General features: G+C 44.1%; 1 protein-coding gene across 4 annotated transcripts in view; it reads left to right on the top strand.

The window, feature by feature from the left end:
- LOC110542842 (cytochrome P450 4X1) overlaps nt 1-12511 on the top strand; it is a 30281-nt gene extending 17770 nt beyond the window's left edge. Inside the window, exons 9-12 of one of the 4 annotated variants that reach the window (XM_021629335.2) lie at nt 7744-7877; nt 8958-9022; nt 10480-10562; nt 11810-12511. In XM_021629335.2, coding sequence (XP_021485010.1) covers nt 7744-7877; nt 8958-9022; nt 10480-10562; nt 11810-11984 — 457 coding nt within the window. In that variant the 3' untranslated portion in view covers nt 11985-12511. Of the gene's footprint in view, nt 1-522; nt 679-6228; nt 6806-7743; nt 7878-8957; nt 9023-10479; nt 10563-11809 lie in introns of those variants that run through there. The other 3 variants (XM_060366177.1, XM_060366179.1, XM_060366178.1) reach the window with 3 other exon arrangements.
- The last annotated feature ends 3147 nt before the right edge of the window (nt 12512-15658 follow it).

Here is a 15658-nt window from a genome sequence, read left to right as displayed (position 1 = left end):
AATTTTATAAGGAACTAAGAGTCATTTCCTACTGTAAGTTCAAAGCTTCGTCTAAGGGCTGGGGAGATTTCTCACAGCCACTAAAGTGCTTGGTGCCCAAGCATGAGCACTTGAGTTTGATCCCCAGGACTCACATTAAAAGAAAGAAAGAGGGAACAAGTCAGGAGCCTGACACAGAGGACCTCTGAAAGGCTCTGCCCTGCAGACTATCAAAGCAAATGCTGAGACTTATAGCCAACCTTTGGGCAGAGTGCAGAGACTCTTATGAAAGAAGTGGAAAACAGTAAGGTCTGGAGAGAACAGGAACTCCACAAGGAGAGCAACAGAACCAAAAAATCTGAGCACAGGGGTCTTTCCTGAGACTGATACTCCAACCAAGGACCATGCATGGAGATAACCTAGGACCCCTGTACAGATGTAGCCCATGGCAGTTCAGTGTCCAAGAGGGTACCCTAGTAAGGGGATCAGGGACTGTCTCTGACATGAACTGATTGGCTTGCTCTTTAATTACCTCCCCCTGAGGGGGAAGCAGCATTACCAGGCCACAGAAGATGACAATGCAGCCACTCCTGATGAGACCTAATTGACTAGGATCAGAAGGAAGGAAAAGAAGACCTCCACTACCAGTGGACTTGAGGAGGGGCACATTTGCAGAAGGGGGAGGAAGGGAGGGATTGGAATGGGAGGAGGGAGGGAACCACGGGGGGGGGATACAAAGTGAATAAAGTGTAATTAATAAAGAATTTTTTAAAAATAAAAAAAAAAGAAAGAAAAAGACAAGTTGCTAAACAACTCTTATGGTACAATAATAAAAAGTGAAACCATAAAAAAGAAACAAAGAAAGAAAGGAGAGAGAAAGAAAGAAAGGAAGAAAGAAAGAAGAAAAAGGTGGCAGCCTAGAAGGACTTGGAGGGGGCAGGAGATCCACAAGAAGACCACAGAGGCAACTAACCTGGGCCCGGAAGGGCTTGCAGAGACTGAAGCGCCAACCAAGGACATGCATGGACTGGACCTAGGTCTTCTACACAGATGTAGCCAATAGGCAGCTCGGGCTTCATGTGGGTCACCTTATAAGGGAGTGGGGGCTGACTCTGACATATACTCTGTTGCCTGCTATTTGATCACTCTACCTGCTACCCCCCACCCCCCAGCAGGGCTGTCTCACCAGGCCACAGGGAAAGAGGATACACTCAGTACTGATGGGATTTGATGTGCTGGAGTAGCTTAGCCATCTGGGGAGGGGGGGTGCTCCCCTTTTCTGAGGAGTCGAGGAGGGAGGGAGGATGGAACTGGGAGAGGAGGGAGGGGACTGCGATTGGGATGTTTAAAAACTAAAAAAAGCGAGGAGGGCCAGGGACAGAGGACCAGCAAGATGGCTCAACCATGGATGCCTGTTCTGAATTTAATCCCCAGAATCCATTTAGAGGTAGAAAGAGAGAACTGACTCTGTTAGGCCCAGCATGAGCCTAATTTCGAGAAGGGATGAAGAGAACTCAGGAGACAGGTCTCGATGCAAAATCACAAGAGGTTTATTTTGACCATTGCACAGTGGGGTCACCCCTGCTGGTCAGCAAGGAGTGGCACTGGGAGACAAAGGCCTTGGGTTTTTAAAAGACAAAGCACGAGAATTTTGAGGTTGCAGTCTTGGCAATTCAGGATTGGATGAGGAAGCTATAAAGTAAGATAATTGGTTAGTCTTAGGTGCTCAAGCTTGGCCAGTCCTGCTAAGTGTGGATGCAGCTGCAATTAAAGGTGGGGGTGGTTAGCTCATCCTTGAAGATTGGGGCTGTGGGCTTTTGGCTCTGGAGGTCAGGAGCTACTCAGAAGAAGGATTGAGGCCACCTGGATTGGTTGCTAAGAAACACTATCTCGAAGACAAGGGTCTGGTCATTCTTTTTGCTGAGTGAAGGTCATTGCTTGCTCGCTTTTTTATATCTGTCTTCATAGATAGGGTCACATTTCTCCATTTTCTGGAAAGGTACTAGAGGCATTAGCTTAACCTGGACCTAAAACTCAAAACTATAGGCTTTAGAAGACATATAGGTTACAAAGTTAGTCTGATTCTTTCAACTCCACGAAGTTGCCCTTAACCTCCATATGTGTACCATGGCATATACACACACACACAAACAAAGAAACAAAGTCATCTGTGTTGCATGAAATACAATGTTAAGTAATGACTTTTTACTGATAAAAGTGAGCACGTTTATTTGGCTTATTTGTATACATGTTTACAGTATGCTGTTTTCTTCCATGTGAGCATTTAGAAATAACTAAACCAATGGGAATATCCAAATCAACTATGTGATTATTTTTGTGGTAAGGACATCTAAAATATACCCACTAAGCAATTCCCAACTATACAACAAACCATTAACAGTAGTTTCAGCAATCCTTCATACCTACCCCAAATTCTGCATCTCCTGCCCTCACCTCCCTGATCAGCACTGCTCTACTGCCTTCTTCTAGGAATTCAACTTCTTTAGAGCCGCATGTAACTGGGTTCATGGAGTATTTGTCTTTCTGTCTGCCTTATATTGTTTTGCATAATGCTCTCCAGGTTCATTCACGAATTGACAAGTGAAAGACTTTCCTTTCACTGGTTTACAGCATCTCATTGTGTGTGTGTACCCCATGTTGCTTATCCATGCTTCATATCTGATTTATACCTGGATTATTGTGAACAAAGCTGAAGCTGATACATTAAGTTCAAAGCCTTTGAATAGATACTGATGAATGAAGTTCCTAGATCCTGTGTCACTTTTTATAATTTGTTTGTTTGTTTTTGTTTCAAGACAGGGTTTCTCTGTTGTAACAGAGCCCTGGCTGTCCTGGACTCACTTTGTAGAGCAAGATGACCTCAAACTCACAGAGATCCACCCCCGAGTGCTGGGATTAAAGGCAGGCCCCATCATGCTGGTTTTCTTTTGGTTGTGTCAATGATCCACTGTAGAACTTTTATTCACTTGGTTCTGTTGTCTCAGAGGCTTACAGCCTCCTTCTGCTAACCTAGGCCTGGTCTTGGAAACTTCTAGCCTCCGTACAATCTAACCTAGGCCTAGAATGTTTTCAGCCTCTGAGACTTAATGCTGAAGAAGCTCACCCTTTCTAGCTCTCTCCTAACTCTGGGCTGACTGGTTCAACTCAGCTGTCCTGGCTCAAACTCCTCTCCCAGATGACTTATTCAAACTGGCTTTTCTCTCAGCCTCTGAATTGCTCTGCTTGGCCTCAAACCAACTCAGCAATCTGCTCTAATCTCCTGGCTCCTTCTCATTCTCTGGCTTATTTAGTCTTCACCTGAGTTCTCTCTCTGCAACCTGTCTATTACTGTCCCCACAAACTGGCCCCCTCTCTGTGTATTGCCCCTTAAGTAGCTTCTCTTTCCTCTCTCTTTTGGTGAGAGTTGGGTATATCCTACTCTGTCAAATCTTTTTTGATTCATCAAAGAAATATCACTTCAAACTTGGGTGCTCTCTTCTACAAACTAACTTTACCTTCATTGTTTGGGATTAAAGGTGTGTACCATCACGCCTGGACCTAAGTGTTTCTTTAACTGAAACTTGCTCTATACCAGGCTGGCCTTGAACTCATATCTGCTTGCCTCTGACTCCAGGATTAAAGGTGTGTTTGTATTTCAGCCAGATCACACTGGACCTAGAAGGTCTTTGGATGTGATCTCTTGCCAGGACAGCCATGTTCTAAATTAAAATTTCTCTGCAATCCACATTAACACTGACAGTGTGCAAGGATCTTATTTTCTCCAAATCCTCACCAATATTTGTTTGCCTCTCTTTCCTCTAACATGTTAAAGTGATATCTCATTGTTGGTTGTAATTTTTATTTCTCTAATGATTTGGGATGTTGAGAATTTTTTCATATCCCTGTCAAGTATTTGTAGGTCAGTTTTTGAGAAATTGCCTATTTAGGCCCCTTGGATGTATTTTAATAAATGTATAGGTTTTCTTGAGTTATTTGAGTTTATTTTTTTAATATTAATTTCTTATCATAATGTGTTTTGCAAGTGTTTTCCTCATTTTTTATGTCATCACTGTTGTGTTTTTTTTGTCATACATAAGAATTTTTTTCACTTAATGTAAACTCTTTATTTTTTGCTTTTTTATTTATGCTTCCAAGAGGGTTAAAAAAATCACAATGTCTTGGCAATTGTCAACAAGAATTTCTTGATCATTGATTTCTCCAGTAGCTTTACAATCAGATAGTATTGTTAAGTCTTTATTCAATTCTGAGTTGAGGTTTGTATATAGGAGAAGAATCTCTTTTTACTCTTGATGTGTATATCTTTCTCAACATCAGTCCCTGAACTGAAGATTATTCCTCCAGTGTGTGTTCTTGGCACCTTTGCTGAAGACCCTTTGTTGGCGCGTACTTCTAAAAGCTACTGTATTTGTGTTTCTTATGCCTCTTCTTTCCTTCTCCATCCCAATCCCTTCCAACACCCCAACATCAAGTAAGAGAGAAAGGTTAGTGGGAAGAGGGGGCATAGTTCTCTTAGCTACTTCTTGCTGGTTAGGGTCATTGGGTTCCTTTGGGGTAAGTCCAATCTTTGTTTCAGGACATCTCCAACTTCTTCTCATCAAACTGCATCAACAACAACCAGAAGCACCAGCTGCCTTCTTTCTTAGAACCCCTTTCTCTCTCTGGGCCCTGGCATTTATTTCCTCTCCAGAGTCCTCAGATTTAAACTATCTGCAGCTGGGAATGAGCCCCTCTCAGAGCCTGTACAGGGCAAATAGTTTGCTGCTGTGGACAAGCTGAATCAGCCCCATATCCCACACCTGGGATTAAAAGCATCTTTACATAACATAACTGAGTTTTTAAAGACACCAAAGCTTTCCACTACATTGTCCATAAGTGTGTGTGTAGATGTAGATGAACTTCAGGCTCTTCACCTATTCCATCTGTATTATTATTATTTATTATTATTATTACAGCTTTACAGTAGATTGCCAAGTCAAGCATTGTCTCACAAAAAGACACCTTGGTCTGTGAGATTATTGTTGCTTTGGGGAGTGGGGGATGGTCCAAGGGGGAACCTCTTATCCTATCATCTCACTGACTAGTCCATTTTTATTTATTCACTAAATCTGAAAGATTTGTTATGTCTGTTTCAGCAGAAATTCAATGCTTTATCTTGCCTATTGAAATTACCTAGGAAACAAATAAGATGGGATACAGTGGTGCACGCCTTTAACCCCAGTAGGAGTATTTCAGATCTTTGTGAGTATGAGACCACTATGGCCTACATAATGAATTCCAGGACAACAAGAGCTACATAGTGTGACCAAAAAGCCAAAAAAGAAAAAGAAAGACACTCTATTGTTAATGTTATGGGGTCTGCTTAGATTCAACATAACTCAAACACCGGGTCAATGAAGATGACAAAAATTTATTGTAATCAAGCTACTACTGATGGATCAGGGCCACAGAACAGACTCAGGAGCCAAACTGCAACCTTGAAGGGAAGTTGTACATCATATTTAAAAAATGAAACCATAAACCAAGGAGGAGCATGGTATACTGTAGCATTGTCCAATCATATCTTGACATAAGGGATTAAGCAAGGCAGTTTCCACTGATCAGGATAGGAGTGGATTCCTGGGCCTGGAAACATGATCTTAGTTTGACCCTGCCTGGGAAGATGGAGAAATTATCCCTGAGATGTCTGGACTCCAGCAACTTTCCTTACAACAGAAGCTGTTCAACTATTAGGAAGTCCCCAGTTCCCCTAGGGCCTGGGACCTTGAATTTCATTTTTCCTTATGGTTAAATGGAGTCTGGAAACAAAAGGGCGGTGCTTAGAACAAGTTTCTTTTGCTTATTCCTGCATTGACCTTTCTCATTCTTGATTGACATAAATTAAAAATTGAGGAGTAATTGAGTCCTGACCAGGTTGAACAAAACAACAACAAAAACAAACAAAAAAAAACCCCAAAAAAACAAACAAACAAAAAACAAAAGTCCAGATGATCTGGTAACTATTCACTCTTTTAATGAAAGGGAATAATACTACTAAGAACACATTTTCAAAGATTTATTCTTTTTTTTAATTATGTAGAAATATGTGTCTGTGTGGGGGTATGTGCACATGACTGCAGGTGCTATAGAGTCCAGAAGAGGGTGTCAGATCCTCAGGAGCTGGGAATTGAACCCAGGTCCTTTGCAAGAACAGCAAGCACTTTTTTTTTTTTTTTAATATTTCCATTGCAGCTTCCCTGCCGGAGCCTCCCATCAGAGTCAAACAGTTCTTGAGTGGAAAGTGAGGACTGAAAGAAAATTAAAAATAAACAAACAAACAAAACCCAAGACACTACACTGTGGGATCTGTTCGAGAGGGCTTCTAGTAGAAAAGTAAGCACTTGGTTTATTCCACAGTCCCTTTGTATAGCCAGAGCAAAGCACTTTGATACAATGAAGTTCATGGAGAAGTCAAACTTGTTTACCTCACCCACCTGTCTCTGTGACCCTCACACAAAAGGAAGTGAACTTGGCAACACATCCTGTCTATCCCTGTCTCCAGGTGAAGGCCGGGGTGAAACATGTTTTTTCACTGAGGCATTGGCTCTCCACACTTCCCCGTCCTCCTTTCCTCTCCGTCCCCCCTGCTCCCTTCCCTTTTTCCTCAGAGAAGAGGAGGCCTCCCAAGGATATCAGCCTGCTTTGGCAAATCAAGTTGTAGTAGGACTAGCTGCATCTTCTCTTATTGAAGCTAGACAAGGCAGCCAAGTTAGGGGGAAAGGATCCAAAAGCAGGCAACAGAGACAGAGACAGCCCCAGCTACAGTTGGTAGGGGACCCACATGAAGACCAAGGATGGAGCCTCACCCTCCATCCTTCCTTGGCCCTTCTTTATCCTGGAAGCCAGCAGAGTGAGAGGGGTTTGTTGTTGGCTTGTCTTATTGACCCCCTTCTCCCCCTTCCCTGAGGCTCTGACACTGTCAGGAATGATTCCAGTATGAAAGAGGAAGCACCTGGAACTATCATGGTCATGCCAAAGGTTTGGCAAATACTTTGTGTTCCTCCTCCCTCTCAGCTAACACATCTGCAGGTGTCTTGGAGGCTCTCTCCCTGGAACGTTCTAGTGGTGGTGCCTGGTGTGGGGGAACTCTGGACATGGTACGTCTCCACCTGGTCTGGAGTTTTCCCTCCTCTGGCCAGTTCACCAATCCACCGGACACACCTATGCACCCCTACCTTGTTGTGGCTACTCTCCCCTGCCACTCTGTCTGCTTTGAGTGCCTTGCCATTGTGTCCATGCTCCCCAAACTCCAGGGAGCACAGGCCAGATCTTCTAAGTGACCTGAAGTAAGTCTTCCCTTGTTTAAGATGAGTAGCAACCCACTCCATTTTCCGAAATACTTCAATATTTCAACAGTTCTCTTTAAATAATTTTCCCCTCTCTTAAACTTCTTTAGCCTGTTTTTCAGTCTTCAGCTGTGCCTTACACATTCTTGCTTTATATGAAGAGTTAAGGGTTGCAACACTGCTTTTCATAATTTTGTTGTTGTTGTTGTTAGGCATGTGGCATCTGCGTGTCCACCAACTATGGGACTTAGTTGACACAAAGACAGAAAAAGTCGCATTTTGACAGTGGGCTGTATAAACCCAGACCAAAATCACTTTTCCCCAACAGTAATGCGTACTAGGAAAAGAATTCAAATAGAGCACAATCTGTACAAAATGGATATGGAGTCTAAATCACTCTCTCCCTCCTCTGTCCTCACAGGGACAGACTGGATGAGATGTCATATACCACGATGTGCATCAAGGAAACTCTCCGACTGATCCCTCCCACCCCATCTATCTCCCGAGAACTCAACAAGCCCCTCACCCTCCCGGATGGACGCTCACTGCCGGCAGGTGTTCACACTCTTCTCCTAAGCATGAGGTCCTGAGGGTCACAGTGATGGTGACTCGTGGGATTGGGGCTTTGGGGACCTCTGGCCTGGAGTTAAGCAGCTACTGAAAGCTCAGGGGATAATTCTTCAATCATAAATGAGCCTCAGTGACCTTCCTAAGCCACATAACCAGTCAGAGCTGTTAGGTTCCAGCCTCGTTGTGAGAATCCCGGCCAAGGGATACTGCCTCTAAGGTAAGGTCTGTAAGGATGAGTGTGAGAACCACATGGGTCTTTACAGGAGGTGAGCATCGTTGTGTTAATGTCGGAGATGGGAAGGGTGTCTTCATCAGAGGAAAATCTTAGACTATATAAAACTTTGAAATACTTGGTTTCATTTTGCCTTTGGAGTGTGATCTTACCAGACATGTGTCCGGTACTCTACAGTTTACAAATACCTTTTGAACATTTTGGTGTCTCCAGAAACCCACTGAGGACCTGCAATACGCACGTCAGGATGACGGGCATGAAGCAAAGCTAGACCCCACCGAGACCCTGTACTTGAAGTACGTGTTTCCGGCAGGGCGCGTAGGCGGCAGCAGGATCACAAGCGACATCCTTTCGCTTACGCGCTTTAGTGCTGGCGAGTCAACAGAGGAAAGGCAGCGCTTTCAACCTCTGGCTGTAATTTATGGACAGAACCAGAGTTATTTTGGATAAGAAAATGGTGCTCAAATTCCCTCTCCTTTGTCTTTTGTCACCAACCATACGAATATTTGCCATTCTCCATTAGGCACTGGACTTCAAGGTAGAGTAACAGAACTTCCTTTATGAAGTACTGTCTAGCTGTGAACACATACTTGAGTAATTTCCAAACATGGCATGTCCTTTGGTCATGCACCAACAGCTAAAATCATGAATCAAGTAAATAACTGCTTTGAGAACTAAAGCTTCAGCCCAAGCGCATCTTCTCCTGTGTCCTTCTCTGGTGCAGTGTTGGCACACGGCTCCACTGGGGATGGTTCTTTCCTCCTGGAAGGAAAGTCTTGCCAGAGAGTACACTACAGCAACTGACAGTTTGCTCTCTTTCCCTCCTGACTCAGGAATGACTGTGGTTCTTAGTATTTGGGGTCTCCACCACAACCCTACTGTCTGGAAAGACCCAAAGGTAAGATTGCCTTCACTGGACATGTGTCAGAGAGTGACGCTGAGTGATTCATGTGTTGATAGCTAAGCGTGCAAATGTCTGTGCCATGAAAGACACTAAGCAAGCAATCATAAAAATAAGAAATGTGTAAAACTCACCCGCTAACAATCTTGATCTTGTCCTCACCTTATAGCCTTTATCTTTACTGTGATCTAAAAGACCTCAGAGCTGCAATCTGCTCCCAACTCTTACTCCCTGTTTCAGTCTCTCACCTGTCCAGCTCTTCCAAACACCTGCAGAGTGTTTGATACCTGCAGGGCTGTGGCTGGTCAGTAGAGCAAACTGGGCAGCTCAGCCTCCCTTTGATCGTGTGAAGCGGTCAGGATCCTGGTGATACTGACAGCGCGTTCAGGTTGCTCAGTTCCAGTGCAACCATTTGTGAAGACGCAGGCAGAGTGTGGGGGAAGCGAATGCGAGTGGATAGCTTTCAGAATCGTTTATCTTTTGTAGACCTGGGAAGGGCAGGTTACAGAACCTTGGGGAAAAGGGTTAGGAGCTAAGGAGGGAACAACAGGTCCATGTGGAAGAGCTACTGCCAATCTAAGGCAGCAGGAAGTAGCCAGTGGATACTCAGCACCCCAAACTGTCTGTGCCCACTCTTCAGATCCCCATCAGTGCCTAGTATTGTTGTAATCCAGTGGGAAACCGTATGGGTCAGCCAGCTGTCTGGAGCCCAGGATAGACTCAGAAAGAGAGAAAGGAGGGCCTGGACAGGCAAGGAGATGTGTGGCAAGCCTGAGTTGATTCAATATCCTTGAAATTCAAAACACAAGTACCAGTGCTCTCTTCTATGTAAACCTGTGGAGCTTTAGCTCTGCTCTGTAGAATAGGAAACTGGACCATTATGTCTCATTTGAGCTTGGCTTCTAAATGGGTGAACTCTCAGACTGGCTAGCAGACAAGTTGGGGAAGAGCCAGATAAGTCCTCCAGGTCGACAGAGACTTTGTCCACGTGGCTACTGAGAAACTTGGCTAATTGGAATTGCTCAGTGGAGACTGAAGACACAGTACCCCCCTCAAAGTGAAACATTCCCTTAATTATTTATATTGAGTACATGGTAGATTTTTGTTCAATAAAATCTATTATTAAAATAAATGTCAAAAACAAAAAATAAAAGTCAGGCAGTGGTGGTGCACACATTTAAGCCCAGCACTCAGGAGGCAGAAGCAGTTGGATCTTGGTGAGTTCAAGGCCAGCCTGGTCTGCAAAGTTCCAGGACAGCCAAAGCAACACAGAGAAACTGTGCCCCCCCCCAAAAAAAAAGAAAAAAAAATGTGTGTGTGTGTATTAATGTTGTCTTCTTAGCACAGAAGAACATTTTAAATTACTTCTGTGGTGTATGTTTCTGTTATTCAGCACTCAGCTGTTGGCTGAGTGCTGTTGGCACAGTGATGGCGGGGCTGTTCTCTCACTTCAGGTCTTTGACCCCTTGAGATTCACCAAGGAGAATTCTGATCAGAGACACCCCTGTGCTTTCCTACCGTTCTCCAGTGGTCCAAGGTGAGGTCAACTTGCCGTTGAAAATTTGCACACAAAGCTTACGTACACCCATGAGCCCTTCAGCTCCATAAATTTATTTCCAGCACCCGTCTCTTTACAAAGGACAATAGCACTTTTATATCACAGACGTGTGAGTCATGCCTCGGAGAGCAATCCTGCAGTGTAAATATTGCTCATAGGCTCAATGCCACCTCCCCTTGCAACAGAAACGCTTTGTGGGTGACCCCAGCTGTCACCTTCTTCAGGGAGGATATCACGTCGGCACCTCCAAATCCACATTCTTAGAGGGATTGATGTAAAAACAAAGCCCAGAAGTTTCAATGGTATTTGGTGTGAAAACTCTGCTTCAGTATTGTTGTAGAAGAAAAAAATTTTTTTTTTCTGGGAAGAAGTAGCATAAACACATCTACTCACCCCAGAAAGATTACCTCCAACAGACCAAAGTAATGAGTGGATTACAGTCTAGTGTGGTAACCCATCGAGTTTCTGTTGGGGTTACTAACAGGAGTGAAAGGCTGCTTAAGGGGACAGGGATGGCTCCAAAGCAGCTACGTCTGAGTTACCTTTCTATTGCTGTGAAGAGACACCAAGACCAAGACCACTTATAGAAGAAAGAGTTTACTGGGGGCTTAATGAGTCAGAGGGTGAATTCATGACTGTTGTGATGGGGAGCAGGCAGGCTCTGGGGTAGTGGCTGAGAGCTTACATCTAGTCCTCAAACACCAGACAGAGAGAGAAAGATGACTGGGAATGACTGAGCTTTTGAAACCTCAAAGCCCACCTCCCAGAGACACACATCCTTCAGCAATATACCTCCTGAGCCTTTCCATACCGTTTCATCAGCTGTGGACCAAACATTCAAATATGTGTGGGGGGGGAGGGAGAATTCTCATTCAAACTACCACAAGCTGCATCACCGAAAAGTCCAAGCCAGCACAAGCGAACACTCCTAAAAGCTGCAACCATGAAGCTCTCTGCACAACTTGCGGTACTCTGGATGGGTCCGATAGGGCTCTGGGCAGCACAGCTGCTCAGTCTCCCCCTCCCCTGCCCCCCAGCAGCTGTTCACTGCTTCTATAACTGCGGAGGGGCCCTCACGCACGGGTCTCTCAAATCACAGTGTGCCCAGGCTTGTGAGGTCCGTTCACCTCTGGAGTTTCACTAGTCCCTTCCCTCCCTCCTGGAATGTTGACTCCAGACTTGTTAGCCTAGAAACTTACCCGCTTTTTCTCCCTTGGTATCCGCAGGAACTGCATCGGGCAACAGTTTGCCATGCTGGAGTTAAAGGTGTCCATCGCCTTGATTCTGCTCCGCTTCCAAGTAGCTCCAGACCTCACCAGGCCTCCTGTCTTCTCCAGCCACAGTGTCCTCAGACCCAAGCATGGAATCTATTTGCACCTGAAGAAACTCCCTGAATGTTAGAAACAGGGGGACAATGGCTAACTTTCTTTTTGTTGCTAAATTCACAGCCAACGGTCCAGGCAAACAGAGAGGACTCTAAGTCTGGTGGGAGAGTGGGAGGACAGCGGGTTGAGGATCTCTACAGCTGCACATTACCCAAAGACATTTTCAGGTAGCGCAGGTGACTCCGATGTGTCTGACTCGGAGATATTTTCTAATGGTTATTACCAAGCCTATCACCAGGTGACTTCCACATATTTTTTGTTTTTATAAAGATTTTAGAATTATACAAGTAACAGGAGAATGGATGTGTGCTGAATGCAAAACTTTTCCAGCACTAGAAGATGTGGATAAAATTCCACCTCACCTGAGCCACGGCCCTGACAGGGCCTACTGCTTTTCCGAAAAACAGAGTAATTTGATGTGTATTATTTCTGACCTTTTCCTGCATATGTCATATGTAAATGTCTCTGTGTGTTCTTAGACATGCAATCATATCTGCGTTAGTCTTGCTTTTTCTCACTTAATTAAAAAAAAATCCAACCTAATCCTTATCGTAAGATTGTGCTTTTCTGAAACATGAGTGTCCTATGATTTTTTTAAAAAACTATTCCTACAGTTGGATAGTTAAATTGGATATAATCTTAAATGTATTTATTGACTGTTATTCTCTGTTCATCTGTGTTGGGGAGTGGCACTCAGGTATACCTTTAAATTACTTCTTAAATTACTCTCCACCTTATTTTTTGAGACAAAGTCTTTCACCAAACCTGGAGCTTGCCAAGCCAGCTAGACTGATCAGAAAGCCCCGGGTTTTGCCCTGTCTCTGCCTCTGCAGGTACATAAGCTGCAGAGCCTCACTGTTTACACGGGTGCTGCAGATCCAAACTCAGCAGCAAGCGCTTTACCAGCTGAGCCATCTCCTCAGCCCACAGCCTTCCAGTGAGACACATCATGCTTTTCAGTTCTAGGCAGAGCTATGAACAGAAGCCATGTGTCTGTCTCTGGCTAGTACCTTCTGAAGGAAAGGTGTGTGTCCTCCACCTCCTCTTTATTCCTTTACTTGAAGATAGAGGTGGTGGCAGAGCCTAGGGCCACTAATTCATATTACTACCTGAAAGTTGTGTGTCGAAGATGACAGGATAAGATAGACAGAGGTCTCCACAACGAATAGAACAAACCACCCCACTGGCTCCAGGCCACTTGCATCCTCAAGACTTCAGTGTGAAAGAGAATTAAACTGTCTTGTTGAGAGCTTATTGTTATATCAGGTCATTATTTATGTGAACAATGCTTTCCTTTATATCTCCCCCCGATAACCGAGATCTCTGCTCCTTGTTTCAAAGGTATTTAAATGTCCAACTATTTGTCATAACTTTGGTATTAAAATGAACACTAGAAAAGGATGGAGTAACTTCCATAACCAAACAGACATTCCCAAACCAAGAATGGCATAAGGAAACAGGCATCTTAAAGGCCTGAACAAAATACCATGCTCTCCACCCCCATCCAACCTGGAGATTTATCCATAAGATAAATCTTGGTTTATCCATAAGAGTTAGAATACCCAGCTAAAGCTGCAGAGCCTGTCATCTTTTATTCTTTATCTTCTTTAAATCATGCATCTTTTAACAAATCTAAAGAAATCATGGATCTCCCTCTTAAGATCTTGTGCACTGTCAAATCACAAAAACACAGTTTCTCTATCATTTAGAGGCCAATCCAAGAGCCCACATCTAGACCTCACTAAAAGTCCTTCTCAGCTTTAATGGAAAATGGCCATAGTTAATGGATCTCAATGGTTTGGGGGATGGGGAAAGTCATTTCGCCTTTTAGACACATCCATCTCAAAAGAATCTCAGAGCACAAACACATAACTTTTACTCCCTGGTATAATTCTGAAAATATCAACTATATATAATAAATATATAATATATGGTTTTCAGAGTCCTTCCACCATTATGATAGAATACAGTGTGTGTATAATTCCCTTTATAAGTGGAACGGTAAAGCGTCTCTGTCAATCTTTTCTAAAATATTTTCTGTTAAAAAGGTTGGCACTGTAGCTCAGTAGCAAAGTGGTTATCTCACAAGCACAAAGCCCTGGGTTCAGTCCTCAGCACTGAAAACAAAGAGACAAAATGTCTCATAAGAAGATTGATTTTTTTTCCTTCCTTCTTCCCCAGATTCCCACCCATTTTTCTATAAATTACTATGCTGGCCATCAAGTATTGCTCAAAGGCCTTCATGGGAACAGTGCTCTGAGATGCATATCTTATGCCCTAACAGGCGATGCTACACTACCAAAAGAGCATTCTTTTTCTTGCTTAATACTTGTACCATTTTTTTTTGTGGAACCAAGATCTCTATCTAACCAAACCTAACTACCCACCATCACTAAATGTAACCACAAGGTGATTCCGTATTTACTCTGTATACTACCAGCTGACAGTGTAGAATGAATAGATGAACATCAGAGACTGTCAAATGCCCTTAAGACTATTTCCCAGGCTAAGAGTGGTGGTGTGCACCTTTAATCCCAGTACTTGAGAAGCAGAGCCAGTCGGATTCTGTGAGTTCAAGGCCAGCCTGGTCTACAAAGAAAGTCCAGGACAATCAGGGCTCTGTTACACAGAGAAACCCTGTCTTCAAAAAAGAAAGAAAGAGAAAAAGGAAGGAAGGAAGGAAGGAAGGAAGGAAGGAAGGAAGGAAGGAAGGAAGGAAGGAAGGAAGGAAGGGAAAGAAAGAAAGAAAGGAAAGAAAGAAAGAAAGAAAGAAAGAAAGAAAGAAAGAAAGAAAGAAAGAAAGATAGATAACATTCTCCCTCCATTAGACATGGTGGCTCATGTCTTCAGTCCCAGCCCCTCATGAGGCAGCAGCAGGCAGATCTCTGAGTTCGAGGCCAGTGTGGTTTACACAAGCCCAGCCAAAGCTGCATAGAGAAGAAAAAGAGCATAGTCCCCTGGAGAGTACAGACAGATGCTATCTGTGAAGCTACTGTCAAGGGAGAAGGTTGAATCACAGCGTGACCATCTAGCGGCCACTCTAGGCACTGCAGGCAAGACCCCTAAACAGAAACTGGAGGGGCAGTAAAGCATTGACTGTAGGCTTTCTGAAGACAGGATAACTTGTTTATTCATTGCCACGACCTCATGGATGTATGTTATTTAACTCTAATTTAAATATTTGGGCCCTGGGGTACCTTAGTCAATAACTTGACCAACATCACACTCATGTCAAGTTGACAGATGAGATTTCCCACAGAAGGTTGGCTTCCAACCCAAGCACAGAGGAGACACTGGGCTACACATGCCTTGATGTGCTCAGTGGTCACCCTCTAGGTAAAGAACTGCATGGTGGCTGGACACACACATTAAAAAGTCTCTCTGACTGCAGCATGGCGGAGGCCTGAGGGTGCAGGAGAAGGAGAGGAGGTTGCTGCACACATCCAGGCAGATCATCTGCTGAATCAGGGAAGCTGTGAGGTAGAAGGGAGAGTGTCAGAAAGTAAGGTGCGATGGAGCCGCAGGGGCTGGAGTGGCCCCTGTCTCAGGTCTGGGTAATTGGGTGCCATTTACAGAACTAGGGTCTCAGCTGGGGACGATCAAGAATTTCCCTGGGGATCTAAGATGCCTGTGGCATCGTATGTGAGGGGATAAGGCTGAAGGCACTCACCTGAAGTTGGTACTTCTGTA

The sequence above is a fragment of the Meriones unguiculatus genome, chromosome 12 (genome assembly GCF_030254825.1).
Source record: "Meriones unguiculatus strain TT.TT164.6M chromosome 12, Bangor_MerUng_6.1, whole genome shotgun sequence".
Taxonomy (NCBI): domain Eukaryota; kingdom Metazoa; phylum Chordata; class Mammalia; order Rodentia; family Muridae; genus Meriones; species Meriones unguiculatus.
Note: the sequence above shows the minus strand (reverse complement) of the source record. Positions and strands in the feature narration are given on the sequence as shown.